At 38.8% G+C, this 15669-nt stretch overlaps 1 protein-coding gene across 1 annotated transcript in view; it reads right to left on the reverse strand.

The window, feature by feature from the left end:
- PXDNL (peroxidasin like) overlaps positions 1 to 15669 on the reverse strand; it is a 304433-nt gene that overhangs the window by 30924 nt on the left and 257840 nt on the right. Inside the window, 2 exon segments of the mRNA XM_050941930.1 lie at positions 419 to 544; positions 13214 to 13417. Coding sequence (XP_050797887.1) covers positions 419 to 544; positions 13214 to 13417 — 330 coding nt within the window.

The following is a 15669-nucleotide window of genomic DNA, read 5'->3' on the forward strand; positions in this document are numbered from 1 at the left end:
TAAACACCACATTTTACTGTTTGTGGCTAACTGAATAAAAGGGAATTTTAACACTTAATCAGATTAAAATCAACTAACCTTTGCTATGTTCAAATCAATTTTGTGAACCACCTAAGTAATTAGACTATTTTTAAATGTAAAAATGTCTTAATAATGATAGTAATAATCAAAAGCCAGCAACAGCGTTAGATTGGAATATCAGCATCTAAGGTCCATCATAATTCACCTAAGTGGAATGAAAGACAAATTGTATTCAGGTATAAAGAAAACTAAAACATTCAAAAGATCTCTCTCACACAATTTCTGCGTATAAAAGATTAATAAACAAAGAGCCTTTGAAGACTAAGTAGTAATCAAAATCTTTCATATACATACTTTTCATGCTCATCCCGAAGGTGGCTAGTTCATAAACACATACCTGCTTCTTGTACTGGTCTCCTCATCCCTTTTATGCTTCTCTTTGGGATAACTGTATTCAGCAGATCATTTGCTCCTAAAGTGGTGTGACAGAGCCCCAAACTGTCCCCTTGTCCTACAGTCTGTGAACACAATAATTCATACTAGTATAATTTCTGAAATAAGATTTTCACAGAAAAAATGCACAAAAGTTGTATCAAGTTGCTTTTGTGTGACTTATATAAGCTTCAATCCAGCAAAACACTTAAGCACATGCTTAACTTAAAGCATGTGCTTAAGTTCCATTGAAATCAATGGGTTTTAAACCTGTACCTAAAATTAAACATAAGTTTAAGCACTTTGCTGAATAAGGGTCAGACACATTTGTATTTTATGCATCTACTTTTATTGTACTTTTAATCTTCAACAGTGGAAAAAACAGATGGGCGAAACTATTCCAAAATTCAATCTTAAAGGCTACTCATATCAAGATATGCTATTACTATATGCAATATACGGTATTTTTTTTTGGAGGGGGAGGCTTTTATTTATTGGGTTTTCTTTTTCATAAGAAGACATTACAATTACATTGTTTTGACTTGTAAAATTATGTATCTTACTACAGAATTAACAATGTATATTAATAGCATATTATTGCATCATTCACATTTCACTCTCTTTTTCAAAATTATTTAATCACAATGTGAACATGGTGCATGTTACACACACACACACACACCCACACCCCATTCACAGTAATTCTTTTCGGGAAGCTGAGTGTTTTCTTGGTATGTTTAGCAAGATAAAAGCCTTTTGCGCATCTATAATTAGAATGTAGCCCTCTTTTTTAGCACTCTTAGAATGCAGTACCACATATTGGATGTTTCTTATGTTATTTAAGGGGCTTTTACCTTTTATAAAGGAAGTTTGGCTCTGGTGCCCTAATTTAAACATTATTGTCTCTAATATGGATGTTAGTAAGATTTTGATTAAATACTATCTATATTTATTAATAGATAGCTAACAGATCAGAGATTGCAAGACCAGAAGGGACCACTGTGCTCATCTAGTCTGACCTCCGGTATAGCATGGGCTGTAGAACATCCCCAAAATAATTCCTAGTGCTTAGTTTTGGAAAAACATCCAGACTTGATTTACTTAATGTACAGTATATACAGTGATCTTGTACTTATGCATTTATGCTATAACATTATCAAAAGGCAATGTCTACACTTAAACCACTACAGAGACACAGCTGCAGCTGTAGCTAGCACTTCAGCGTAGATACTCACTACAGCCTTGAGAGGAATTCTCCCATGGCTGTGGTTCATCTACCTTCCCAAGGGGTGGTAGCTAAGTTGACGTAAGAATTCTTGTATCTTGAATTCATCCATCGCCCTAGCACTGTTTATACCAGGGCAAGGTTGGCATAGCTACATCTCTCAGGCATGTGGATGTTTCATACCTCCGAGAGACGTATGCTGTGTAGATCAGCCCTAAAACCACGGTTTTCAGTGTAGACCGGGCCTAAAACCAAACCACAGAAAAGAAAAACATTCCATAGAAAGGTGCTAATCGCCTACATTTTTCAGGTGGCAACATTACAGAGGCTAAAATCAGTATCAACTAATTTGATTACTCAGAGTGCTCAGTTTGTACATTTAATTATCTCATTGATTTTTGTGATTTTTTTCTCACTAATAATTACACACTGTGTGTATTATAGAAATGGAATATGTGTGTGTGTTTGAAGCTACTGATTGATGTGTAACTTGGGATCTTATTTTAGCCTGCAAAATACAGGCCCATAAGGAACAAATGATTTGTAAGAAGCCCAAGATTATCTAGATCAGCTCTGTTTGAGTTAGCTGACAAACCAAACCTTAACATTGAGGAGCTGGCAGACAAAGGCTAAACTTTTCAAATGGACCTCTAAAATTGTGACTTATTTTGCTGGTATAACTATTGTACACTTTTTTTTTTAAAAGTGTGCAAACAGAAATATTAGATGACCAATGCCCGAAGGGGAAAAAACCATGTATGAAAACAAGATGTACAGGTGCAAATTTAGAAATCTCATTGAAAATTTGGCCTATAATACCAGTGTAAGAATCTATGAACTGCAACAGTCATTACACATTGAAACGTCAAAGCAGAAGATCCTATATTCTGAAGTCTTTCCCCAGCCTGTAGGCACTGTTGCAGGGGATTTACTGTATTTCCTTGTGCTGCTAACCCTTTCCTGCTGACTACACTTGAAGATATGACAACTATAACAAAAATCCTTCACCTGCTGTCATCTGATCTAGTGAAACTGGTATCATCCTTGCATACACAATACTTGCAACACAAAGTGAGTTGTGTTCACCTTGCCCAACCCTAGCCATCTAATAAACTATTCACCCCTACAAGAAAAAGATTAGCTTTTGAGGTTCCTCTGTTGTTTTTATATCCACTTATTTTCATGAGATTTGTGTAGATTTTACTGCATGACACTGCATTTTGGGATATCAGCTTTGATAAAGCATTGCGGAATTATTCTCACAAGCAGCCAACATTTTGAGAACAGATTTTTTAAAATATTCCATTATGCCTCTTTTTCTTTTATGAAAATATTTTGCTTTGCTTTAATTGACAAGTGTCAGCAATTATGCTCATAATTTCTCTCTCAAGACAGAAATGGCAACTGCATATGTATGCTTTTGTCTACAACAACAGTAGAAGATCCTTGGCTATCAATGTTGGTTTTGCTAAGAACATTGCTTTTTTGGCAATGAATACGTAATTACCCATAATTCTTCCTTAAAAAAAATAAAACTACAAACAGAACTAAAGTCTTTAACTGCAGAATTCAACTCATGCTATTCTGAGGTCACAACACATTGATTAAAACATGAAAAACAAAGAGCCAATCAAAATATATATTATAAACATAATATAAAAGATGAAGGCATAGTTTAGAAAACAAAAGGACAAAACATAAAGGAAAGCCTTGAAAACCAAGGAGAAAAGAATTTTGAATGACTGTGACGCTCCCCAGAGGTGAGAGGCACTTCACCACTACCTGCCTTTAGCATGAAACAGCTTTGTTTGTGCCTGCCGCAGTTTAGCTCCCTGAAACCAACACAAGCACTGTCTTCCAGGTCTCTGCAGACCTTCCTCTCTGTAAGGAAGAGCTCTGTGTAGCTGAAAAGCTTCTCTCTGTCACCAACAGAAGCTGGTTCAATAAAAAAATATTACCTCATCCACCTTGTCTGTCTAGGCTAGTGAGAGATATACACCAACCTCTGTCTGCCCCTTGAAGCGTTCCCCTGAGATGCCCAGCCCTTAACCACTGGATACCCTGAGAAATTACCAGGTTAGCTGTCCCCAGGGGAGCAGTATTGACATAGCTTGATTCGTACTTCACAGCATCAGGTCTTTATAACATTGAAATCTATTTCTAGTGAGACACTGATATTATCAAAGATTAAGATTTAAAAGCAGCAAAGAATCCTGTGGCACCTTATATACTAACAGACGTTTTGGAGCATGAGCTTTCGTGAGTGAATACCCACTTCGTCAGATGCATGTAGTGGAAATTTCCAGGGGCAGGTATATATATGCAGGCAAGCTAGAGATAATGAGGTTAGTTCAATCAGGGAGGATGAGGCCCTGTTCTAGCACTTGAGGTGTGAAAACCAAGGGAGGAGAAACTGGTTTTGTAATTGGCAAGCCATTCACAGTCTTTGTTTAATCCTGAGCTGATGGTATCAAATTTACAGATGAACTGAAGCTCAGCAGTTTCTCTTTGAAGTCTGGTTCTGAAGTTTTTTTGCTGCAGGATGGCTACCTTAAGGTCTGCTATAGTGTGGCCAGGGAGGTTGAAGTTTTCTCCTACAGGTTTTTTTATATTGCCATTCCTAATGTCTGATTTGTGTCCGTTTATCCTTTTCTGTAGTGACTGTCCAGTTTGTCCGACATACATAGCAGAGGGGCATTGCTGGCATATGATGGCGTAAAATACATTGGTGGACGTGCAGGTGAATGAACCGGTGATAGTTTAGAAATGTGATGCTAAAATGACCATATGTTCCCAATACCTTCATTCCCTCCTGCTAAATCCAGGTATTGGAGTCTTAGATTCTAAGGCCAGAAGGGACCACTATGATCTTTTAGTCTGACTTCCTGGATAACAGCCACAGAACTTCTTCAAAATATTTCCCATAGCATACGTGATAGCGGAGTTCCACCAGTTTCACATGAGGAACTGAGTGAGATCCCAACACAAGCGGTGACTTCAGAGAAGAAAGATGTTCATATGGATCTGTAGCAGCTTCATTGATAAGGGATGGAGAATGACTGCATAGCGCTGTCAATCTGATCTTATCTCCAGTAGCAGCAAAACTGTGCAGTTGAGATATCATTTGATGTCTGGGGTTCCTTTCAGTGTTTGTTATTGTCTCACCAAGTCTCAACTGCAGTTTTGCTGCTACTGGAGACAAGATCAGATTGACAGCGATATGCCAGCAATGCCCCTCTGCTATGTATGTTGGACAAACTGGACAGTCACTACGGAAAAGGATAAACGGACACAAATTAGACATTAGGAATGGCAATATAAAAAAACCTGTAGGAGAAAACTTCAACCTCCCTGGCCACACTATAGCAGACCTTAAGGTGGCCATCCTGCAGCAAAAAAACTTCAGAACCAGACTTCAAAGAGAAACTGCTGAGCTTCAGTTCATCTGCAAATTTGACACCATCAGCTCAGGATTAAACAAAGACTGTGAATGGCTTGCCAACTACAAAACCAGTTTCTCCTCCCTTGGTTTTCACACCTCAAGTGCTAGAACAGGGCCTCATCCTCCCTGATTGAACTAACCTCATTATCTCTAGCTTGCCTGCATATATATACCTGCCCCTGGAAATTTCCACTACATGCATCTGACGAAGCGGGTATTCACCCACGAAAGCTCATGCTCCAAAACATCTGTTAGTCTATAAGGTGCCACAGGATTCTTTGCTGCTTTTACAGATCCAGACTAACACGGCTACCCCTCTGATACTTAAGATTTAAAAGTTAGTGAGTAAGGATAATGGAAACAGAAGTGGTTACATATGAAACAATAAGCATAACACACTTCTTAGAGCCTAAACTTAAGCATTAATAGGCTAAAATCTTTGTCCAAAGTAATTTCTCACCTAAAGCAGTCTCCCAGAGTCACCAGCCAACAAGACTGGGATCTAACTCTCATGAACACAAGAAGTGCTGTCTTTTTTGTTCTCTCACAAAGTCTCCTTTCCCAGAACTCATTGTTTTTCCCCCAGAGTCAGGATGACCACCTGTGGTTTAGGCTCCAGTGACTTGTCTCTTGTTGACTCTATATACAAAACAGGCTTCCATTATGTTGGCTTATATGCTTAATTTATATATTCACCGAGGCAGACAGGTGAATCTACATTCTTTTGTCTGGCTAAACAAGTTTGACAACCTAGCCTCACGGACTGGGACACAGACACAGACATATTTTCAATTCATATGTGTAATTCCTTAAATATGATCAGTAAATACATTTCACAGCAATTGTGAGGGCTCAGTATAGCATATGCTTTTTATTATTAGACATTTCACACAACCTTTTCTGAATAAATCCTATGAAAGCAGCATGTCAAGTGTAATGAATTTTTCAGGCCTGATAGCAGTTGCTGTTACAGAACAGCGAACCCTTAATCAGTTGGCATTAAGAGGTTCTTAGAGTCACAGGAACTTCATATGAAGATTTTTGTTTCATGAAGATATTCCTGTAAAGGGCCAAATGTCATATCCAAAAATGTTTTCATGGAGTCAAAATCCGAGAAAATAGATGTGGCACCATCAAAAGGGACTCTGAGTTTAGCTGGCTGTATATATGTATATTCACCATCCTCTGTACCTTATCTTTGAGAATCAGATAATTTTATCTGTCTGAATGCCTTCAATTATGTTTACACTAATGACTCAAATATACCTCTCCTTTTTACACCTGTCTCATCTGACAATTAAAATAGTAGTCTCTCTTGTTTAATAGCTCACTTAAACTGAACATGGCCAAAGCTGAGGTTTTGATTTTCCCCCTAGAATCACCTTCTTTCTCCCCTCACCATCAATATCACTGTGGCATCACAACCAGCCACCCAGGCATGTAATCTGGGTAACATTACTTATGTGGTCCTTTCCCTAAACCACCAAATCTTTCATGCAGGGCCTCCTTGTCTTACATCCTGTTTGGCACTGAAGATTCCAACCTGCTGTAAATTTCTCCATAAATTCATTCACAATGCTGCTGCTAATCTCATTTTCAGAACTTTGACCAAATCTTTCTATCAGTCTGCTGACATATTCTTCTGCAGTGGATCAGCTGAAATTTCTTGTCTTAACCTTTTACACCAGTCAATTTATTTCTGTCCAATCTAGTCGCTCTATCAGCTTGTTGCAACAGCAACTGCCTCCTTTGCTCCAGCAATGTACCCAAGGCTAGATTCTCTGCTCTGCCAGGTTCATTAAGTATCATGACAGGAGAAATTCATGCTTTTGCCATAGCAGGCTGAGGTCTCCATAACAAAAACCAAACCTAGTTTAACACTTTATAATGTATGACAGTGACTGGGTTATATTAACACCTTTGGCACATTTATTCCTTCTAAATTAATACAACAGCAACTAGCACGATAGGACTAGGTCCTAATCCCCGCTTGGGGCTCTTATATGCTACTGTAATAATAGTAATAATTGTACAAAATTGTGTGAAGTTAGCCATTGAGTCCTGGTCTGACATTTTGCAAGCACAAATCACCGTAGGTGCAACTGATATTAATTAGACTTCTAACTGCCAGATTTGAGACGTAATTAGGTAGTTAAAAATGTAAATGACATTATTTACTCCCCAAAGTTCTTTTTGCCTATAATATTGATCATTCAAAGATCATTCTAAAAAAATCAAGCTACTGACGTCTCAAAGCATTCTTGTTTTATTTGGATAGCAAGTGCCAAGTCAGGAAATGTATGTATTTGGTGACTCTGAAACAGAACTCATTTTTTTTCTTACTGAATTATGAACCGTCTTCCTCTACTGAAAGAGAGTGAAAGTTACAATTAAAGTATAGATTTTGTTGATATATGATGGACTGGAAGAAGAAACCAATATCCTAAAAAACCCTCCAGCCATACACAATAATTCATTTTCTGATGAGGTTTCAGTTAATTGTTACGGTTTTTTTCAACTGATTCTATATAATCAGTTATTGTTACTTGTTAAGTGCTGATAATATGTTTCATCTTTAAATCAAGAGCTCTGATGTTTCAGGATTTGGTTTTCTGGCATCTTGACCTTTCTTGATAGGAAGACATTTTCTTTGATAAGAAGATTTCCCTGGATGGTTGTGTGACATTATCTGATTAAAATATGACCATGTAGAGCATTGTTGCTACTACTGTTATATAATTGCAACAAATCTTGTATGTCAAGTAAGGTGTCCATGGACAGGTTATGATTTGCTGAATATGATTTTGCTATTTGTATGCATGTATCATTTTCGTAATTGAAGTTATGAGCATTGGCTCTATAGCTGCATTTCAAATGTTTGCTTCTATGTAGCACCCACAAGGTATTTATCTAGCACATTTTGAAGGAACTAGTCAAGTGAATGGCACATTAAAGAACATTTAACTCACAATGGAAGACGTTCATCTACAATTAATGGACTTTTCTGCTGTGACTAAGTGAAATCCTGCATTGACATGTGACTTGCCCATGTGACTCCAAACACCATCTTGATACCTGTAATTTTCCAGTAGTTGTGCTGAGGGCTTTGTTTGAAATAATGGATTTCCCTCCACACAGAAGAAGCTATAAAAGACCCTGGAAACATCTCCATTTTGCCTCTTTCCTGCTCAAACCTCTGGACTATGAACTTACACTAATGGGAGCATTCTAACCAAGGGACTGAGGACCTTCCAATAATTTGGAAGCAACCAGAGACTTAACAAGCTAGCAATTTATTCCATCACTGCTACAAGCCTGATGCAATAAATGCAAAGGTTTTGGATGTATTTGGTTCCTTTAACCAATTTTAACTCTCACCTTTCTCTTTCTTTTTATAAATAAATCCTTAGATTTTAGATACTAAAGGATTGGCAACAGCGGATTATTGGGTAGGATTTGAGTTGTATATTGACCTGGGTGTGTGGCTGGTTCTTTTGGATCGGAAGAGTCTTATTTGATGAAATTGGTTTTAAAGAACCACTCATCTTTAAGTCTAATGTTTTTCGTGGTGATACAAGGACTGGAATGCCTAAGACAACTGTTTTTCTGACTTCTTGTTAGCCAGTGTGATGAAACAGAAGTTTACTTTTGTTGCTGGTTAGGTATACCTTATGGGAGAATAACCACCAGTTTTGGGGTGTGTCTGCCTAATCCTCAGCACTTTGTTCTAAATTTGATATTCTTAGTTGTAACCCACAAAGGCAAGGTTACAGGTTGCCACAATGGATTCCACTTTACTTAGATGAGGTCCATGGGTGCCCATCTTAGGCTCCAAGTGGAAAACTGGTGCTAAAATTGTTTCCAAGGAAAACTGTTACATATTTGTTTCCAAAATGTAAAGCTTTTTCAGAATGGTAGTTAACCTACACTTACTACAGATTGGTCCAGCCACTATGAGAACACACAGAGCCACTACTTCCCGAGCTGAAAGACTCTCATCTGTTAGCCTATGACTGTAGCAAACTCAAACTCCTATGTGAGCCAGCTACTGGAAGGGGACAGAAAGCCAGACTGAGTGAGCACATGTTACAGAAGGAGGGCAGAAGTAGCAATATGTAGCTGCAACGATCAACCCACGCTTCCCTGGCTATTTACACTGGAGCTCAAAGCCAAAAAGTTCCCTGAGCATGTTGGTGTTGGAGATATTTCTCAGGGAAATAATGTTGTGGGGATAACCCTGGTTCCAAATAAAATTAAAAAGGCAAAGAACAAAGGTAAGACTTCAGTAAATGAATAAAACTCAACAGGTAAACTATCACAACATGCATGTATAATCTCTGCGTTGATGCACTGCATTTGGCCATTTATGTTTTAGCTCAATCATCATAAACTGAGTTGAAGTGAAACTCTACAGCCCAGTCTCCTTAAACTTCGAGAGACTTTGTTACTGGTTCCTATAATCTCTAAAAAGGGCCAAACCAAATATCTGAATATCTTCAAATTTTGAGAAAGTTTGGATCCAGATGACAATTTTGCCATTGGCTTCACTGGGAATTAGATAAAGTCCCAAATTATCCCATTACCCTGTTATAGCCCTTGCTAGATAACATCAAATGCTAAGCCTAGGTTGTGGTGAGAAGGAATAGGTACATTGGATAAGGAAGAAACTTCATACTCTGGGAACAACTGTAATCATATGTAAGAATCTCTATGATAAAATTGTATTCAGTTTTCCATAGGACACAATTGTGGTGCAGTAGATGCTGGCCTGAAAACAAGGCAATGCAGAGCCTCAACACTCCTCCAAGCAGAACAAATCCCAGTCTAATGTGCTAAGAATTCTCATGCTGCACCAGTTCTCTCCAAGGGCAACCTATGCACTCTGGCCCCATTCCTCACCTCTGCTGAGGCACTGTGCAGCTCTGGGTGCCTGCGTGCAGGGTGGGGGTTGTGAAGACGTTCCTTGCAGGGGCATGACGCTGCATGCTGTGCAAGAGCCAGTCACAATTTGGCCGTCAGTCAATAGATAAGCATTTCTGCATTCTGAGCAAAAGGCAAATTGCATAGGCCCTGGGGTATTTATTTGATTCAGCCACCTCCAATAATTTAAACTGCTCTTCCTCATCAACTTTATGCCTGGTGCAATTAAAATCCACAATCATGCTACATCTGTTTAGTGAAATCATCATCTCCGGTGTATCCTAGAAATGAAAGAGCACTCCTGGTACAGGAAGTCTACATGCTGTATTGATGTGAGTGACACACTAAACCACGTTGCCAGTTGATTAAATAAATCCTTCTTCAAATACAAACAAACAGTTACAGGAAGAACTGACAGATGTATATTTTCTTCTGGGACATATGAAACCATCTGGCTTTGTGATTTCCAGATGGAAGTTTCACAGCGAGTTCTTACTTTGAGATCTTAAGGTATTCCAGGGATCTGTATTTCCTTTTTCAGATTCGTGAGCTAAAGTATCCCCAGCATTGAAAATTATTGCTGACTAATGAAAATTGAATTTATTAGATAGTAAGATGTGTATTAGATTACCAAAACATTCCCTTAATAAATTCATTCTATTAAAAGCTGTTGCATGATTAATGAAAAGAAGCTCCTCAAAGCAGTGTGGAAAACATCAGACTCCAACAGCTTACAGCAAACTATAATGAGACAAGCTATAAAATTGTTTTCAGTCCTGCTTTTGAATTTAGTTGCTATATTTAACTTTATGCCATAAGGCAATCTTTCAAAGTTGCCTTTCTGCTGTTTCAGAACCACTTGCTTCAAACCCTTATTGTAAAGCCAGACAAGGACAAATATACTAGTACTAAGGACACTGAAACGCTCTAAAAATCCAAGTTATAATATAAGAAATGACAGAAGCTCAAACAGAGATACATAACACTAAACAAAACAAGACATGATATTTTAACAAAAGAAGAAGCTAAAAACTCTGGGAAGCATACCCGCTCCCAACTCAAACAGTTAAAAAACAACAAAAAACCCCACATGATTCCTCTGCTCTCCAGACTCTGGATCACTCCACAGAGCCTTCCATTAGGTCTTTCATAACCTCTGATATTCCTCATCTCTGAGAGTGCAGGCTCCCTCTTAAAGCCCTACCCTTGGAGTATCATCATGGGATGCCTGGTCACCTGATCCATGAACCCAAGCGCAAGGGAGATGGATAACTAGATGCAGGTGAGGCTAAGTCAACTCCCCCTAAACTACCTGCCCGCTATATTACAGTGACCTTTGCACTCTATGGTCTTGGGGTCAGATGGGGGCTCTTTTGGTCACTGATGTAAATTAGAGCAGCCCATGGCTTAACTGGACAGTATATGCCCCCAGAGAAGCCATTTCGTTGGTCCAGGATTGTAGTGAACTCTGTCCACAGCCTCCCACCCCAGACCATCCCCTATGCTGGGGGACTAGAAGCAACAGGTGTAGAGCCAGTTAGGGCACTTGTATGTTACCTGGATCTATCCTTATGCAATGGGATCATTAGCTGGCAGCTTAAGCCAGTTTGTGCCCCATTTGCTCTGCCTTGTAATGTAGTGAAGCCACCATTTACCAAAAAAAAAAAAAAAAAAAAAAAAAAAAAAATCACATGAGTGTGTCCCACTAAGGATTGGGTTCCTTCATTTATTGTAAACCCAGAACACTGTACTCAGCTTGAGTAAGCAAGCCCCACACACTGCAAATCTCTGAGAATGGAGGGAAAAGAAACCCTCTCCCACACCGTGGATATGAGAAACCCTCCCCTACTCCATAAACAGAACCACAGATCCACTAGCTCCAACCCAGCTTCTTTCATGCCCCAAAACCACTTCAACAGAGACCCCTGAACAGTTCTGTTGGATCAGGCCTCTTGTAGGCTGCAGAGAACAGGGCAGGATTTGGCCTACATTTACCAGTGCACTGAGCATACTATTTGCTTTGTGAAGTTCATAACTCACTCCAGATACTATTGCTATGACGAAATCATGAGCTCCACAGGCAACAGGGTTCCTCTCTCTTCCCATTGCCCTACAGAACTTTTGAGCACAAGTGCTTTTGGTGGTCCTCAATTGTCACTGCTTTTTACTGTCCTTTGGAGCTTAAGAACTATTTACAGGGATCCTCTCTTTTGCCCTGCATAGACTTTATAAAGCATCATCCAGCCTAATAGACCTTAAACAGTTCCCTGTCAAGCCCTGATAACTTTATCCAGTGAGCTTTTACTATACCAATCAGTATGTCTACTGAGTAGCCTCATATTCAGAGCAATGACCTGTAATTCAAAAAGAGCTTGACTAATTTTCTTCTTGCTTAGCATAAAAACACAGTAGAGAGTCATCCTGCAACAAAATCCATTGTAACAAACCAATACTAGATGGAACACGCAAACCTGCGACTAGAACTGGGTCTTTTATCTCCAAAGCCTATAGCTTCAATCACCTGAGCTAGGGGAAAACCTTTTCTAGTCTCTCTAAACTGCCCCACTAATGGACAAATTGCTCATAAAATATTATACACACCATAAACTTTACAGTTAGTCACAGTCATTAATAGCTCTGCTTAATTATAAGCAATTTTCTTCAAATATAGCCAATGCGTCTGTTCTCAAGGAGATTTAACTATGTGGATGGTTTGAAGAGGTAGCAACAAGCCATTTTTTGCTAACAGGACACAAAAATTAGATGCAAGTCAAAACTTCAAATCAAAATACTTAATGACCTGTAAGTTAGAATCAGTTTGACCACTTTCCCACAAACTTAGTACAAAAATTCTCCTTAATCTTCAGAGTAATTGTTAGCAATTAATTAGTATTATTAGTGATCAACAGTGCCTTTTCAGGAGAAAAAAGTTGGAGTTATTTCTATGCATGAATAGTTTAATTTTACTGTGTAGAATAATCTCTGTATCCAAACTGAAATCATTCTTTCAAAAATGGGTTTCTTTTCTTCTTTTTATTGAAGAGCCTGCCACTATACATACTGCAAGAACAACAAAAATGAAAAAAAAAACAGTTTTGGCAAATAAAAATTATCTGAGAGTTAATAGTAGTAGTAATTTTTCCATCTGCTACTCTGTTTATTACTGATCTTTCCAGCAGTCCTACCACAGTCTCTAATTAATCTTTGGTATCTCACTGCAGTTCATGTATCCCTGAGGGTAGTCTGCCTTTAAGAAGACATCAGGCTGGACCTGCTGGATGTTGTCCCCATTGTCACAGATTACACGTGCCAAAGAGGTCTGCTTCAGCTGTGAGAGTTGTGCCATTGTAAACACTCCAGGATTTTCATACCAAAACCTAGTCAGCAGGCAAAGAGATATGGCATCAGGGATCTGCTGTCTGAGAATTAACAGCATGTCAAACAGTGATAATGAGGCAAATATAAGAGCAGACAGAGAATGCACCATATGGAAGGGATCACAATTGTTCTCCAGTTACATTTACTTTAATGGTTTTCATGTTTTATCAAATTCTTAAATGTTATGATCTTGAGCTATTATCTGGGGTATGTCTGCAACACTGCAAATGGAGTTGTGACTTCAGCATGCATAGACATACTGAGCTAGCTTTGATCTCACTAGCTCAAATAATGATAGCAGTTAGGCCCTGGCCACACAGGCAGCTGCACAGGCTGTACAACTCCACCTGGGACCCAGGATATATGCTCAACTGGCTAACCAGTGCTGCTTCAGCAGCTTCACTGCTACTGTTATTCCAGCTAATTAGACAAAAGCTAGCTCAGGTATGTCTACATGTGCAGCAGTATAGATGTACCCAGAGTATAGAGATTGGGCATACATGGTGATGAAGCCTGTTACCAAACTGGAGTTCCCAGCATTTCCTGTATCATAAATAAATGTTTCAAATTGTGCAGCATTCTGACATTCAGCGTTCAAATGTCGGCATTCTGATATTTTGTCATTTTTAAACAATTGAAAATATCAACATACCAAAAACCCCCCAGTCAAACAGCAGGATATAAGTGACAAGAATCATGCCTGCCCCAAATTAGTGTCATGATAAGATCTTATATCCCATGCTCTCTCTGCATCTCCTCATACGTTTGCTAATTTCAGGCTTCAATCTGAGAAGGGCTGTGCTGAGATCTGGTTGAATTTTTTTCAGTCTTCTTAGCGTATGCGCAACATGGATCATGTGGCACATGACCAGGATTCTTTACCGAATTTGGTCTGCTACTTTTTTCAGATAAGAGCTTTTAGTTGAAAAATAGCTTTTTACAAATATTTTTTCATGTAAAACTATTGATCTCGTTTGAAACATTTGCTTTTTGTGAAAAATACCATGCTGTAATTTTTTCTAAAACTTACTAAAAACATGTTTAAAATGGTTAATGAAAAGCCTATTGAAATGGTTAATGGCATTTATCATTTACCAATACCCAGCACACAAACTATTTCAATAATTTGTAAAAAAGTTTAATTATGAATATTTTCAAATAAATGGGAAAATGGATCCATTCCAAATCCTTAGAAATGAAAAAAAAAGTATGAATCACATTGCAAAACAAAGACAAAGCCCTTATATTATAAGCTCTTCATGACAGGGACAGTGGGTTCTGACATGTTAGTAAATCACCATGCACTTCACAGTACTGTGCTATATAAATAAATAAGTAAATAGCTTTTAAAATGCTAAATGCATATGTTTTACTACTCTCCTCTCTTGAGATGAGACAGATTTGCTTAGCTCTACTTACTCCTTATTTAAAAAAATTATTTTAAATTTTTGTTTTTAAAAATATCACATTTTATTGTACTGCAGAGAAGTCATGGGAACAACAAAGGGTTTATTCCGGATCTGAACTGGAGGATATACACTAGTACTGGAGCATTCCACAAATGAGATAAACACTGCTCTCCACCCTCCTCCATCTCCCTAGGGAAGTTTGGTTGAGCCCAGCAGTGGAGTGGGTCTGGTGAGCACTTGTGCACAGTCATTCTGGAGCATTTCCCCTCCATGCACACTCCTGGTGCCTCAGAGTGCATGTAGGGAATGTGCCTTCGGGGAAGGGGAAAGTGTTCACCTCCTCCCTCTGCTTCCCATTGGCTTGCTCAGGGTGTATATGGGGTAGCTGATTGGCTCTCTTGGGTGCCATCGACCTTCCGTACTTCAAACCCTGCTGGGGCAGACAGGGTAGAAGTTTGCATTCCTTGCAGCATCATGGAGGCCCGTTTTTAGTTTATAGGAATATGAATAGGAATTGAGTATTAGAAAACAATCTGGAAATGTCTAGTGGGTGCTGTGCAGTGCAGATCAAAGGCTGGAAGGGCCAGCTTCCTGAGGAAAACAGTACAAGACCCAGGATATGGCTGGTGTACCTACTAGCCTATAGGGAAGGAGATACCTTAAGTGTTCAGGGATTGAGGTATCCTTCTGGAGGAATCATAATTCCTCCTCATGGGTGGTAATGGCAAGATCTTTCAGACCTGGTCTGAGACTTAGGGTTAAGCTCAAGAAGATCAGATGAGAAGGATTGGTTATATGACATGAGGCCACTTAACCATATACTGTATCCAATAAAATGTCTT

Source organism: Gopherus flavomarginatus, chromosome 2, assembly GCF_025201925.1.
Source record: "Gopherus flavomarginatus isolate rGopFla2 chromosome 2, rGopFla2.mat.asm, whole genome shotgun sequence".
NCBI classification, from domain to species: domain Eukaryota; kingdom Metazoa; phylum Chordata; order Testudines; family Testudinidae; genus Gopherus; species Gopherus flavomarginatus.